We start from the raw sequence: 14,366 nt of genomic DNA, 5'->3' as shown, positions 1-14,366 counted from the left end.
TTGACATTAGCTCACTGGCTCAGTTTCCATTACTGCAGACTGTTATGTCACACATACCGGTGCTGTATGTGTCTCTATGTTGCAGAGTAACGCCAGCTGCTCTGCTCCTTTAAGAAATATGATCCATGCTGTGAATAACAGTCCCTAGTGACGTATTTACTTCAGCAGCATTTGTGTTTACATCTTGCAGAATTAATTACCATAAATAAGAAAAGTAGGTTATGCTTATTGCATGTTGGCCTTTGGTTTACACAACCTAAGGATATGTAAGTTCAGGTATAGCAGTGTCTTTGCTCTTCAGGATGACTATAAAGCACAACAGTGACATTAACATGAAGTTAGCTGCACATTGAATTGTTTAAGGTGGTTTTTCCATATTAAATCCAGCCAGAATATTTCAATTTAATAACACAAAATGCCTTTAAACTCATAAACTATTAACAGTTTCAGCTTTTGAAATGTATTAATCAGTTTACTCTAATGTAAGACAACAAAAAGCAGCAAATTCTTGCATTTGAAAATCAGGAAAAAATTAACATTTTAAATGTTTTATTGAATCTATGATCAAAATAGATTTTCATTCATATGGTAACCGATTAATCAACTGATTGTTTCAGCTTAAGCGAAGAATGGCTGTTCTTTCTGTTTTTCATGAAATCCAACTGAATATTAAGAGAATGTGGACTGTGCTTGGCAAACAAAATCAATTTAATGACATCACTTTGAGGATTACGAACAACAAAATAGTACATGTTCACTATTTTCTGATGTTTCAGAGACGAATAAATAATCACTAAATTGAGAAAATTACACTAAAGTAGTTCCCAGATTAAGTAAGTAATCATAAAGTAAATGTAGTCCATATTTTGCCTCATGCAACATTATGTATACTGTGTAATATTGTGGCCCCTTAATGAATGAGATTATATTGATATCTCAGCATTTTAGTATTAAAAACTACACCCATTGCTGCTGTGTGAATTAATATTCACACTGAGTCATAAAGCTTTATTTATAAAGCTTGCGTTCAACAGGGAACCTTTGAATAAAGATTGAATATGAAAATAATACAAAGACAATAAATACACTTTTTACAACACATGGTCATTGCTGCTGTACCCAGAAGATAAACTTGTGCATTAAAGTAACTTTTAGTACAAATAAAAAGGAGTATTATTTACAGATATTTTCAATAACGAAGTGGAGTGTAACACATGGGAAGAGAGGTCTAATGTGATGCAGTAGGTGAAGAAAGAGAGGGAGAGGTGTCATAAAAGAGGACATAACCTCCGTTTGAATGTCAGCTGTTGATCCAGTTTGAGGAGGAGAGACAGAAAGTTCTTGTTTGGATAAATGGGTCGCTTTTGAACGATGTGCTTCAGAGCATCTCTCGCAGTGAAACGCTGCCGCGACATTAGGTAAGCCAGGACCAATGTGGCTGATCGACTTATTCCCATGATGCAATGCACCAGCACTTTTCCTGTAGGAGGGAGAATGTGAAAGGAAATATATATTTTTTAAACAGCGTATAAACATTTGACATGGGACAATGCGTGTCTCATTCATACACTGTAGGCTACCATCTTTGCTCTTCAAGGCTTTATGTATGAAGTCAGCTGCAGGTTTAAAGTTCTCGCTGAGGTCAAAGCGATCTGAATCCTCCGCTGGGATGCCAAAGTAAACGCAGGAGTCCCCATAAAAACTCTGGTCACCGATGCTGCCCTGCTTGGAGTGTGCTGCGTTCAGGACATGAGTGATGCCAAGCTTATGTAATGTCTTTCTATTCTGTGCCACCGCACTGGAAAACACACAAAACAGTCACAAAAAAAGAGGAAAGAGTATCATCAAAGGATGTTAAGATGCAGTTTTTATACTTTAACAAGTTAATAAAACGGGTACATTTTTCTCCTTAAGAGCTCTTGAAGGTGTCTACAACACACTCCACACACACACAGGACTCACACATTTCCTATGTACAGGTTGGGCCAGACTTCATCCACTGGTGTGAGCTCCAGTGTGCAGGAATCCAAGATGAACTCTAGTTCTTTAATGAGCACCAGATCTTGTGGCTGGCTGCTCCCTGACATTCTCCCCTCACTCAGACAGCTCCTGCAACAGACTATGTGTGTGTCCACCGTGCCTCCAGCAGCAGTGAATCTGCAGCTCAGTGAGAGACGACAGCAGGTGGCTGTTCAAATGCCTGCTTGCCTCCAGAATTAGCTCCCTGTGTTCAGGGAGTTCTCTCTGAGTGCATGCGCTTATTTATTGTTGCTGTTGCATTGATTGGTTTGTTCACTGGTGCCAATGGTCTAGCGAGAAAAGACAGGGACCTTCTATGTTCGTAGCCAGAGGTCACATCAGGAGAGGACAAGGGAGGGGAGTGATGGACACAGTTGAACTGGTTAGTGTATACTTACAGTAAATGGTACAAATGGAGACAGTCTTGCATTGTGTGAATGGGAACAGGGACTTCTGCAAACTAATGGAGGACAATTATTTCAATTTATAACCAAGGGGTTGCTCTACTTTGTTTTATTGTGGCTCATTCAACCTTTCGTCCTGCAGTTTTCGGTCCAGGGCTATAAGCTGTCGTAGAAAGCCTCTGTTTGGGAAAATCCAACGTTTCTGTTGCACACAGCGTGTAGAGGACAACAGACTTAGGTGGTGATGAATCATCAGGTAGGCTAGGACCAATGCAGCTGAGCGACTCACACCCACAGCACAATGCACAAACACCTTTCCTGGACGTCGTAAAGACATAAACAAAGAAATGACATGAAATCCCACATTCACACATAAACACTCACATCCATTTGCATGTGTGGCAGCTTACAATACCTCCAGCTGTCAAAGCCTGGTGTATGAACTCAGCAGCAGGGTAAAAAAAAGGTGAAAGGTCAAATGTTGGCAGGTCGTTGGCTGGCACGCCGTAGTATTTCACCGTGGTTCCATAAAAGTCATCACTACCTTTACAGCACAGTTTTCCATGCGCTGCGTTCAACACATGAGTGATACCCAGCTGCCAGAGGCCAAGTTTGTCATGAGACATAAACCTGTTACATACAAACATATTAATTACATTTTACACATTTAATGCACAATCTTAGCCACATACTGTATGTTGATTTCAATAAAAGACACTCACATGTCCCCAAGGTACAGATTCGGCCACACCTCATCTCCGTGGCGACAGGAGCGTGGTGCTGAATGTAAAATCTCCTCCAGCTCCTCCAGAGACGGGGTCTCCCAATTCCTCTTTTGATCCTCTGTCCCACATATTTCCTCCTTTTCTGGGTCAGAGTCTTTACAGCTCGCCTCAGAAATTGGTTCTGCCATTTCTCAACTTTAAAGTGTGTAATCTTCTCTGTTATTTCCCTCAAACTAAGTCCTGCTGCTGTGTGTTGCATCTGTGTTGGCTGCTGCAGCCTTTGACTGTCATAAACAGGTGGTGCAGTTTGGCACAGACTCTCAGTCACACTCTCACTCATGAAAATGTGGTTATATTTACATAACTTGTTTAAAAACCACTGCTTGTGCTGTCAAATTCAAACCAAATAGAGATTGAAATCTGCTTTTTTTCTTTTAAATCTAGAGAAATACCACCTGTAAACAGATCCTGATTTACCTATAAGTGGCCAGCAGATGTCAGTGTGCTTTGATCAGCAGCCCAGCATGAGCCCAGCAGCTCTTCTTTACTGGTGTTGTTTATTAAGGTCTCTTCCTGTTTGGGGTTGCTTAGTTGTCAGAAGCATGTTGGCCATGGAAAACTTAGCACTGCTACTTCTTCTGCCAGCATAGTGACACTGGATTCATGGTAAGAGGCAACTACTGTTTGTTTGTTTAAAGAAGTTTGAAACTACTAGAGTAGTTCCTGCTACTTGTTTGTTTGTGGGATATGTGTCTCTCTACTTTTTGTTTATGTGATGAAAAAAGAGTTAAAAGTTTTCCACACCACCAAAAAAAAGGAAGTGATTTAATCACTCCAATTTGATTTAATGCTGAAATTACGCGTTGCTCCTGTGGTAAAAAGACTATGAGCCCTTTGTCAGATAGTGTCTCTCACGAACACACACACAAACACACACACAAACACACACACACTGAAGGGCTTTCTCTGTCACAGCTGTGTCATTGCTCACTGACTCACTGTAAACCAGCCAAACAAGCTGACATGGCACTTATGAATCCCCAAGTAAAGCCTCGGACAGAGAACCCAACTATGTTGCCAGTAAAATCTAGGGGCCAGTTAAAAATAACCTATTTCTCTCAGAGGGAACGGAGCAGAAGCTACCCAGGTGAGTTGCTTTAGGTTTCAGACATCTTAATATAAAATATTTATCAGTTGATGAGATTATTTTGATCGTCCTGCATGGATCCCTCACTCTCAGTCAGACACTATTTGACATGATGGTATACAACAAAGTTTAATATGGTAAGTCATTGACAAAATCTGAAGTTTCTGCTACTTTCAAAAGAGGATGTTGCTATAAATAGTGTGACGTCATATTAGGTGTGACTGGTAATCTGGTAATCTGAGGGTAATACTCATTCTCAGAAAAGATGAGTGATGTGGAAGTGACAAGAGAAACTGTCATTGATTATTAGATTCAAACACATTCAAGTGCAATGAAGAGTGTTTCCCTCAACTCATATTGTGACCTTTAAGACTACATGCAACGTTTAAGCTGTATGATGATACTAAAGTGTTAACATTTCAACTCACATTTTTGGCCTTGATCACAATTTTTGAAAAAAGCTTAAAACATTAATCAATAAAGAAGATTAACAATACCAATGTTTTTCTATTTACAGTTTCAGCTTTTGAAATGTATTAATCTGTTTACTATCATGTAGCAGCAAATTCTTGCATTGGAAAATTATTCATATGGTAACCGATTAATCAACTGATTGTTTTAGCTTTAGTGATGAATGGCTGTCTTGATTTACATGAAGTCAAACTGAATACTTAGAGAATGTGGACTGTGCTTGGCAACAAAAGAAATCCCTTTGAGGTTTGCGAAATTGTGATAATTCTTCACTGTTTTCGGAAGTTTCAGAGACCAAAAGAAATGACTAAATTGAGAAAATTACATTAAAGTAGTTCCCAGATTAAGTAAGTAATCACAGAGTAAACTTAGTCCATATGTTTGCCTCATGCAACACTATGTATACTGTGTAATATTGTGGCCCCTTTATGAATGAGATTATATTGCTATCTCAGCATTTTAGTATTAAAAACTACACCCAGTGCTGCTTCATGTATTACTGATAACTGAAAGCTGCTTACATGGGTCATTTTAAGTCTGTATCTGAGGTACAATCAGCATGTAGACTATCGCTCACGTTCGGTACAGATGTGTTGGTGGAGCTTGCAGACCTTTGGAGCAGTCGGGAAGACAGGGTGAGCAGTGCAGCAGAGAGCTTATCAGAGGGTCAAAGGGCAGAAACGAGCAAAAGGAGAGATTTTCCTCCGTTTCTAATCTGTCTGAGGGAGAGGAACTCATTCATCTGCTTGTGTTGTGGATGGTTAGTGGCTGTTTTCTTATTAATTGAAACCTTTATAACAGAGAGGGTATTCAACATTGAGTTCCTGTTGGTTTGTTTTAGTTCGAGACATAATGTGAAACATAGGACTACTTAATGTGGATCAGGTTGTCATTAAGTACACTTAGCCTGTAAGTCAGTCTTCTGCTGTATATTAACAGATGTGAACACAACATGTGTTGAATGACAGCGCTCTGAAGCCGGCAGTGTGTAGAGCTGGCTCCCCAACAGCAAATGACTGCATCCAGATCAGTCATAGAATAACATTTCTTCATAGTATGTAGCAGAGGCTGTTTTGAAGTGCTGATCAGTAATTTATTAAGCAGAGGTGCATTGTTTTGTGTGTCAATTACATTTATTATCATTCAATCATTTAGTTAATGAACGGACAAGAAATTGTTAACAAGTCCAATATCTGTCAGTAAAAGAAGTTGAAGTTGTAAAATGATCTTTACAAAGATATACAGTTTTTCATACTTTAGAAGCTTGGTCAATAAATATATTTTTGTTAGAAGAATGAATGAAAGTATCAACTGATCACTTGATTAGTTCATTGAAAGAAGATTAATCATCAACTGCTCTGCTTTTTTCTCTTTTATATCGCCTTAAACCTTCCTTTTTTTTATCGAAACCCGACATTTGAAGATGTCCCCTTGGATTGTGTTGCTATTTTTTGACTTTTAATAGATCAAACAACTAATTAATTCAGTCATTTAAATATTCATTTGTCACAGTCCTGTCTCATTCAGGGAAAGTGGTTGTGATCAATGCAGGATGCAAATTATAATAGAATGTCAGTGTGTGACTGTCAGGCTGTTTTGCATTCAAACAACAGGACTGGCCGTGCCAAAGGCAGTAATTAAATCAAAAGATAAGAGTACAGTGGAGAAAGAAAGGATGCTCAATGATCCAAAGTGATTTTCTATACTCATAAAGCCCTACCTGACTAAAGCATCTATGTGTCTCTATCTGCAGTGGCATGGAAGCATTAGAGGACAGTGTGAGTGCCTGGAGCTGTAAGCAGGTGGCCCAGTGGCTGCAGGAAGGAGGTTTCGGGGAGTATGTGGAGTTATTGTGCGGACAGCACCGCCTGGACGGCCCCAGCCTGCTGGCTCTGACCGAGCCCGACCTGCGTGGGCCTCCGCTGGGCCTCACCGTGCTGGGAGACATCAAGCGGCTGACCATAGCTCTCCGACGGCTCCAGAGACGGAACCAGGCGCAGCTGGAGGAGCTGGGTCTCCGACCTGCAGACAGCCCCGCTGCCGAGCCATTGCTGGGCACCACAGGGAGGGAGTGGAGCTGTGATGGAACTGACAGGAGGTGTAATGGAGGTGATCGCTTTTATAATGGGACAGAGCTGAGGCTGAGGAACGGTGACAGATCCGCATTATGCTCAGCAGCTACAGCACACACACACTATAACGGGAGGTGTAGGCAGCACCTGTCAGGCAGGTTGGACCCAGAGGTGTGGAAGACGATCCTCAGCTCCATATATGTCTTTTTTGTGTTTGGATTCACATCTTTTGTCATGGTCATCGTACATGAGCGAGTCCCGGACATGAGGACATACCCCCCACTCCCTGACATATTTCTGGACAGGTATAGTCCATAGTTCAAGTGCACATTTTCCTGCGTCATATCTTATCTGCATGCTAATACACTTGTTTTTTCTATCCCTGACAGTGTTCCCAGAATCCCTTGGGCTTTTGCTATGGCTGAAGCCTGTGGCCTCATCCTGTGTTACATGTTTATATTGATCCTTCTCCTCCACAAACACAGGTAGTCAACTGTTCACTGATGCACTGTGTATTACCCCTAATTAGATATACCTGATAAGATACAAAGTGTTTGAAATGCAAAACTATATTTTGGCAGGTAATGAGTGTCTGTATTTCAGGTCGATCCTCTTCAGACGGCTGTGTTCTCTTATGGGAACTGTGTTCTTGCTTCGTTGTTGCACCATGTTTGTCACATCGCTCTCTGTGCCTGGGCAGCACCTGAAGTGTTCCAGTAAGGTGGGAAGCAGTATGAGATTATGTGCGGATTAGATTACATGTGCTATTTTCAGCAGTTGTTGCTTTTGGCAGCGTTGTAGTTTGTTCTGAACTCAGCATTCCCACTGTGATAACTGATGAACAGCTGCTGCTGGGTTTCACAAAATGAATGTATTTTTCTTTTGCTCCTCAGACGTACGCTGATACCTGGGGAAAGATGCAGAGGGCATTAATGATCTGGAGTGGGTTTGGGATGACTCTGACCGGCGTCCAAACTTGTGGAGACTACATGTTCAGTGGACACACCGTTATCCTCACATTGCTCAACTTTTTTGTAACTGAATGTGAGTGATACTGCTTTTGTTTAATATAGTATATTGTTGCGTAGTATGTGTAGTATGTCAACAAATCCTGTAAAAAGATCCAAACCAACAACCCTTTTGGTACGTCTCTAGAAACTTTGTCTCTAAAGTCTCAGTAATTCCTATAAACAGTTGGCAATGTAGATTTTAGCAGACATTACTCAAACAGGAGTAAATGATGCATTTCCTGGGAAGTGTTTTCAGGCGCGGATCAATACATACAGTATTAAGTGTAAGAGTAGGAAATTACAACCAATTATATGTTTTGACATCTATGGCACAGATAAATACACTTTGATTTGTGTGAGGGACATGGATAAGTTATATTTTGATGTGAGAGTCAGTTTTACACCAACAGGAGTGTGTGTCGTCAAGATTGTTTTACCATAAATTACACAGCAGTTGTTCAGCTTAAGCTTTATTTTTACCCAAAATAACACTTGTTAGTAGAAGAATTTCATTGATGTTTTTCGTCTTTTCATGGGATTTGTAGACGAATGGAAGCATTTGAATACCGCTATATATTCATCCTTTAATGATTGCTTTCTCTCGCAGACACTCCACGAACTTGGAATCTGATTCACACCATATCCTGGGTGTTAAACCTGTTTGGGATTTTCTTCATCCTGGCGGCTCACGAGCATTACTCCATCGATGTGTTTATCGCCTTCTACATCACCACCCGCCTCTTCCTTTACTACCACACCTTAGCAAACACCCGCGCCTTCCAGCACAGCCGGAGAGCGCGCATATGGTTCCCCATGTTCTCCTTCTTCGAGTGCAATGTGAACGGACCTGTCCCCAACCAGTACCACTGGCCGTTCAGCAAACCTGCCTTCATGAAAACTCTGATCGGATAGAGTCAAAATGCAGCAGCAGTAATGAACAAAGACAGTTATATTAAAGCCTGAATGAGAAAAGTTTTATTTAAAATGCCGCTTCCTATCTTGATGTGGGAGTTGTTTTCCCTCATTTCTATAACTGAATGATTTAAATTTTGTAACTAATCTTATAATAGTTTGACATTTGGGGAATATGCTTATTAGCTTTCTTTTTTTTTTTTAGCTAAAAAAGATGGTGATAGTTATCTTAGCTTAGCATAAAGACTGGAGCTGGATTATAGGGCCTACAGGTACAGATGATTTTGTTTATTTTTGCTTTGATTAATAACTTTTGATTGATCATATTCCACTTTGGGAATGTTTAGTGGCTGTTGGCTTCACTTGACAGCTACTGTACACAAAGCTGTATTGCAGGTTGATACTGTAGTTGGCACTTTTTTGGGAATCGTTGTGGTGACAGTTTACATGTTTTTTTGCTGCAAGAGATTTCACACCTGTGTGGTAACTACTAGGAAAGGGAAACGGTTTCTTTTGTTGTGCAACAGGAAAACTCCACCTGTTCTCTAATGAAAGAGCTCTGTTTCAATCACTTTTTTATTATTTTCACTTTACTAATTGAACTCTTTGTTGTATTTGATAATGTCCTTAATGGGATAGTGTAGCCTCCCAAACTCAAACAAATATCTGAACATTTATTGTAATGTCCAGTTTTGCCAGTAAGGCCTTTGTATGATTTTTTTTTTAAATCCTAATTTCATACCGTTTTATGTTTTTATTCCAGATTGTTAATTGTGTAATGATTATAGAAAGGTGTGGACACTTTATTGTCCAGAGTTTACCTCTGTTGCACAGTACAAAGACTTTACTTTTGGGTAACAAAGTTTCAAAGTATATTGTTTACGTCATGGTTGATCCAAAGTATATCTTTTAAATAATTGTTTACAATTGTTTTGCTTTATTTGCAATGCAAGTAATCTATCTCTGCCTTTTGGCTCAGCAATAAAAGTTTACACATGAGGAAAACAGTTTTTATATTTCAGATTTTCCTTGGCTGCTTTTTCACAAATGTGTTTCTTTTTGTTGAATCAAATTCATTTGACATACGTTAGAAAATTACACATTGCTTGTGCTTTGTAAAAACATCATCTATCAGTGGGGAAAATTCCATGATTTTGTAAGGTGTGCCTCTAATACCAATATAACTTCATACGTGGTTCTCTTCACACCTTAAAATAAATCTCTGATTAGAGTCACATCACTTTTCAAACATTATCAATAAAGATATGCGTAGTTGCACACCTTAATATAAAGCCACCATGAGAGAGTTCTCACACAGATCTGCTTTCTTTTGACCGATTCACATCAAATCTGAGGATGGTAAGTATTTTGAACTGTTGTTAAAAGAAATGAAGACACTTTATTTTATTGGAATACGAAGTTGTAGAATTGCGGTTAAACATCTTTTATCTAAGTAATATTACATGAATGTAGATATGGATGGATTTATTACATTTCAATCATTCTCTGAGTTTACCTAATATTTTGCGGCTAAAATGTAGATTAAATTGCAGCGTGTCGTTTAGCTTTACATTCAAATGAATAAAGGATTACGTTTTAGTCCAACTGCACCATTGATTATATTGTTATCAATATAGTTATTTATTGTTTGTAGTATAGTATTGGATGAGGTCAAATATTTATTAGCAAGAGAAAAAAAAAAGTAGTTACCTAAACAATATAAATGGTGATAATACAAATAAAAAATCAAATGAAGCTGGTGAGCTGTTACGGTTTAAATGATTAACAAATGAAAATGTTTATAAGCTGAAAACATTTTTGACGTTATATAAAATAGTAAATATATGTTCAAGGTAAAATATGAATCCTTACAAATCTATCTTCTTCGCTGAATCACATAAATGTTATTATCAAATGCATTATGTTCCAGACATTCTTTTACATTCAATTGTTCATTTAAAGGTGCACTTTTGAACTGGATCATTTGGAAAGAAGATGAATACAAATCACCTAAAACATGCATTGTATGTTGTTTACAACAGCTACAAGAGGCACACTGACATCCTTTTCTGAGTTTGTAGTTGCTTTTACATAAAGACTGGCTGTTTTGTTTAAGCATTATGAGACAAAAGAGGCAATAACCCTTTCCTTTAATGTAAAGGATGTTGATAATGAAGTGCTAAAACTCACTGCAGGTCACTGCTCGCTGTTTATAGATGTCATGTCTTTATTTTCCCAGGCTTCTCTCCGAGTGTTTGTTTGCCTGCTTGGACTGGTTGTCTTGTGTCACTGACTGCTTCTTCGAGGAGTTAGTGCTGAAAGACCTGAACCATCCTCCAACAGGTGAGTCGACATGAAAACATTAGAGTACAATACATTGTGTATTATCAAGCTGCTGCGTGTTTGCTTCACACCTGCGAGCTGACTCAAAACTTCAAAACCACACCTAGATACACACCACACAGTTAGCGAAGGGCACAGATTTATCAGAGCTTGATAAAAGACTCAACAGCTCCTCTGAATATGGTCTTATTTATTTGCAGGGTGTGTGGATAAGGATGGAAAGCAGCATGATTTTGGCACTGAATGGGACAGAGACTGCATGGCCTGCTCTTGTACGGCCGAGGGCATGAGCTGCTGTAGCAAGTAAGATTATTTCAAATGTTTTTTCTCTTTTATTTTCAAGCTATGCTCTTAGAAACTGTATGACAATGATTGGGGTAGCGAATGAGACTATCATTTACGTCCATTATATGTTTTAATCTAAAAAGCACCTATCACCCTTGTGAACCTGAGATTCCCCACTCTCCATCCCATGGTAGAGAGAGCACAGGAGAAGAGGGGTTGTGTAGTTGAATATGTAAGTCCAGTCTCCATGAATCTCCCATATTATTACTGTCTGAGTTTTAGTTAGAACACGTCCATTTGTCATTTTTCTCTGGTGCCGGCGGGACCCTGTGGAGCACTTTATCCCAGCGGATCATTAAAATTATTCCTGCTGTGTTTGTTTTTTTGTTTTTATAACAAGAATATGACAACAAAACCAACATTTTTCGACAGACCAGCCTTGCCTTTTAGTCCTGTTGAAAAAGTACAAATTGCCTTTTGTCAATGGCTCTTGCAAAGGATGTCTGAAATAAAGTATAAATTTGAAGTGAAAAATAAAAACACAACCCCCTACGCTCACACAAAAGAAAAGACCCCCCATCTCTCCTTTCAGCGAATAGAAAAAATGCAACCTCTTTTCTGTCTGTTTTGTTTCATTTTCCTTTAAAGTAATGTTTTCTTTTTGTTTCTCAGGATCCCTGATGCGGACACAGTGAATGCTCCAGCACACTGTGAGCTGGTGGTAAATAAGGAGGCCTGCACCTTCAAGACGGTGATGAAGTCAGACATGACAAAAGAGTGTACCCCCATCTAAACATACCAAACGTTTGTTAAATGTTTGATATTTTATCAACTATTGTATGCCGTGTACAGAACGTACAATGAATTACCATTAAAAGAGACGTATAACACGTTGTCTTCCTTTTCATGTTTTAAGTTGTCATTCTCAAAAAACAACATTATTATTGAAGTTTTTCGGCAAATATCCATTTATTTTAAATCTAAACATTATTTTGGGGGTTGTGGATACAGACTATAAACAGATGATAAATACAATTATAATATTGTGTAAAGAACGTATATTTATAGCTCAATCCATAATTCATCTGAACTTTATGTTATTGTGATGTAGTTGTTAAGTCATCATACTGTTGTGTCTATTATTTGTTATTTTTGCCTGTAGAAGAGAATACATTTATATGGAAAACATTTTTAATCAGAATCAGAAACAGGTTTATTGCCAAATAGTCATATATGAGGAAATCATTCGAGGAATTGGTGTTTTTGGTGCATACATCAACATACATACATAAAAATAAAACAATGATTAAAAAAAATCCATTTTAAGAAAATTATAATAACATTAAAATATAGCAATATTTACATTTAATGTGGATGAAACATAGGTAAACGTAAACATTTAATATAGCTCAATAAAATATGTGCAGTTACAATGTGCAGAATTAAATTATGAAAACAAAAAAATAAAATTGTAATAAAGCCTCCAGCACGATTTTTCCTGCCTGCTGCATGTTTCTGTAGCAGCAGGTGTTTCTCAGCATGTAATTGAATAAAACTACCACTGTGTGACAGCAGAGCACGGTACTCTGGCCCAATAACAGCGGTGATGCGCTCGCCCACCGCCTCTGTCAGAAAGACGTTCTGGTGGTTGAGATGTTCAGCTCCTTCTCTAACTCTCCTCTCTGTGGACTCACAGCTGCTCAGAGCATCGTCTCCTCTGACATCTTAGCATCACAGACACAATCCAGCCAACCCACCACGTGAGTGCTTTGTTTTTTTTACACACAATCATCATCTATGTCAGGAAATGTCAGTGTGATTTTTTGTTAATTAGACATAAAACTAATGCTAAGCTGTTTCGGTAATGTCAGCTTTTTGCTTGGTGTCCTCAGATACATGAAAGTGTTTTCCTCTAGTATTGCAAATGTTTTGAAGAATGCATTGAAACAATATCAGAGCACAGATGGCATTTCTGAGAATATGCAACCAATTTCAAAATGACAAAGAATTGAAAAAAATGCTTCATATACAGTGTGAATAGCCATCCTATCTTATGAGTCTGAATTGTAATGATTATTGGGAAGTCTCACCCACAACAATCTTCGACACTCCCAGCAGAGAATAATCACATTTGGGTTATTATCTGAGGTGGAGCAAACTACAGCGCTTCTTTTTCTGCGCCTACACATGCAGGAGTAAATCAAATTGATTTTTAACAGTCCCACTGACTGGATCTGTTGTGTGTTTGTGCAAAATGTATTCACCACCTCAAATTCCAGCAGTTTGTAATATTCACTGGTGTTCTGGTGAAATAAAAATAACTTGTTTTAGTAAGTAAGAAGCTGTTAAGATTCACATTGTATAACAATAGATTCAAATCAGTGACTGCATGGAGACTCATTCAGAGGTTGGGCTTTTTCTTTGATTCTATATCAAGCACATTTGCGCCATCTGTCCTTTTGTGATTTCCATTTTCACAGACGTTTATTTATAGTCTAATGAATTTGTTTCAAGTGAATCCTTTTGTTATGCCCTCCAGGATGGCTTATACTGTACATACAGACCTTCAAATTTTGGTCAAATTACCGAACACTATTTTATGATGAATTGCAAGTGGAAAATCCAGTCACAAAAAAGACAACCTTAGAAAAGCATGAATTTTGGCAGAAGCAGAATAAATTAATTTGTCATGCAGTGTGACTGAAGCTACTGCAGAAGAATTTGAGAGAAACGGTGTAAATGCAATGCGTTGTACAGCATAACTGCTCTCTGAAAAATACAAAAAGACAGAACTAACGTGAGTCTGTCTCAAGGAAAATGAAAGCCAGTCTCAGAGAGAGATTATTTTCTCAGAGATGGAGGACACTTAGATGAGACTGAAAAGAAGAATATGATAGACAGCAGAGTGACAGGTCACAGTGCTCCTCATCCTGCTTCGATTATTTTGAAAGCGGACCATCAAAACGACTCATCTAGTT

The 14,366-nt window shown here is 38.6% G+C and overlaps 3 protein-coding genes across 3 annotated transcripts; 1 reads left to right on the top strand and 2 right to left on the bottom strand.

Moving 5' to 3' along the window:
• Positions 1 to 690: 690 nt before the first annotated feature.
• Positions 691 to 2,257, bottom strand: zgc:153981 (dual specificity protein phosphatase family protein). Its single transcript, XM_063874460.1, has 3 exons — positions 1,963 to 2,257; positions 1,581 to 1,798; positions 691 to 1,480 (listed from the first exon to the last, which is right to left on the bottom strand). The coding sequence occupies exons 1-3, from the start codon at positions 2,085 to 2,087 to the stop codon at positions 1,269 to 1,271; spliced, it is 555 nt and encodes a 184-aa protein (XP_063730530.1). The 5' UTR covers positions 2,088 to 2,257; the 3' UTR covers positions 691 to 1,268.
• Positions 2,258 to 2,352: 95 nt separating this feature from the next.
• LOC134858513 (dual specificity protein phosphatase 13A-like) lies at positions 2,353 to 3,406 on the bottom strand. Its single transcript, XM_063874454.1, has 4 exons — positions 3,146 to 3,406; positions 2,839 to 3,053; positions 2,552 to 2,741; positions 2,353 to 2,479 (listed from the first exon to the last, which is right to left on the bottom strand). Exons 1-4 carry the CDS (start codon positions 3,334 to 3,336, stop codon positions 2,353 to 2,355), a joined length of 723 nt encoding a protein of 240 aa, XP_063730524.1. The 5' UTR covers positions 3,337 to 3,406.
• A 236-nt stretch (positions 3,407 to 3,642) lies between these two features.
• On the top strand, positions 3,643 to 12,278 carry LOC134858486 (sphingomyelin synthase-related protein 1-like). Its single transcript, XM_063874419.1, is given in 10 exon segments — positions 3,643 to 3,678; positions 3,681 to 3,814; positions 6,520 to 7,143; positions 7,228 to 7,323; positions 7,442 to 7,559; positions 7,732 to 7,882; positions 8,456 to 10,119; positions 11,000 to 11,103; positions 11,304 to 11,406; positions 12,061 to 12,278. Coding segments are annotated over 7 exon segments (1,464 nt in total). The 3' UTR covers positions 8,761 to 10,119; positions 11,000 to 11,103; positions 11,304 to 11,406; positions 12,061 to 12,278.
• The last annotated feature ends 2,088 nt before the right edge of the window (positions 12,279 to 14,366 follow it).

The sequence above is a fragment of the Eleginops maclovinus genome, chromosome 22 (assembly GCF_036324505.1).
Source record: "Eleginops maclovinus isolate JMC-PN-2008 ecotype Puerto Natales chromosome 22, JC_Emac_rtc_rv5, whole genome shotgun sequence".
Lineage (NCBI taxonomy): Eukaryota > Metazoa > Chordata > Actinopteri > Perciformes > Eleginopidae > Eleginops > Eleginops maclovinus.
The sequence above is the reverse complement of the archived record's forward strand: the minus strand, read 5'-3'. Positions and strand labels throughout refer to the sequence as shown.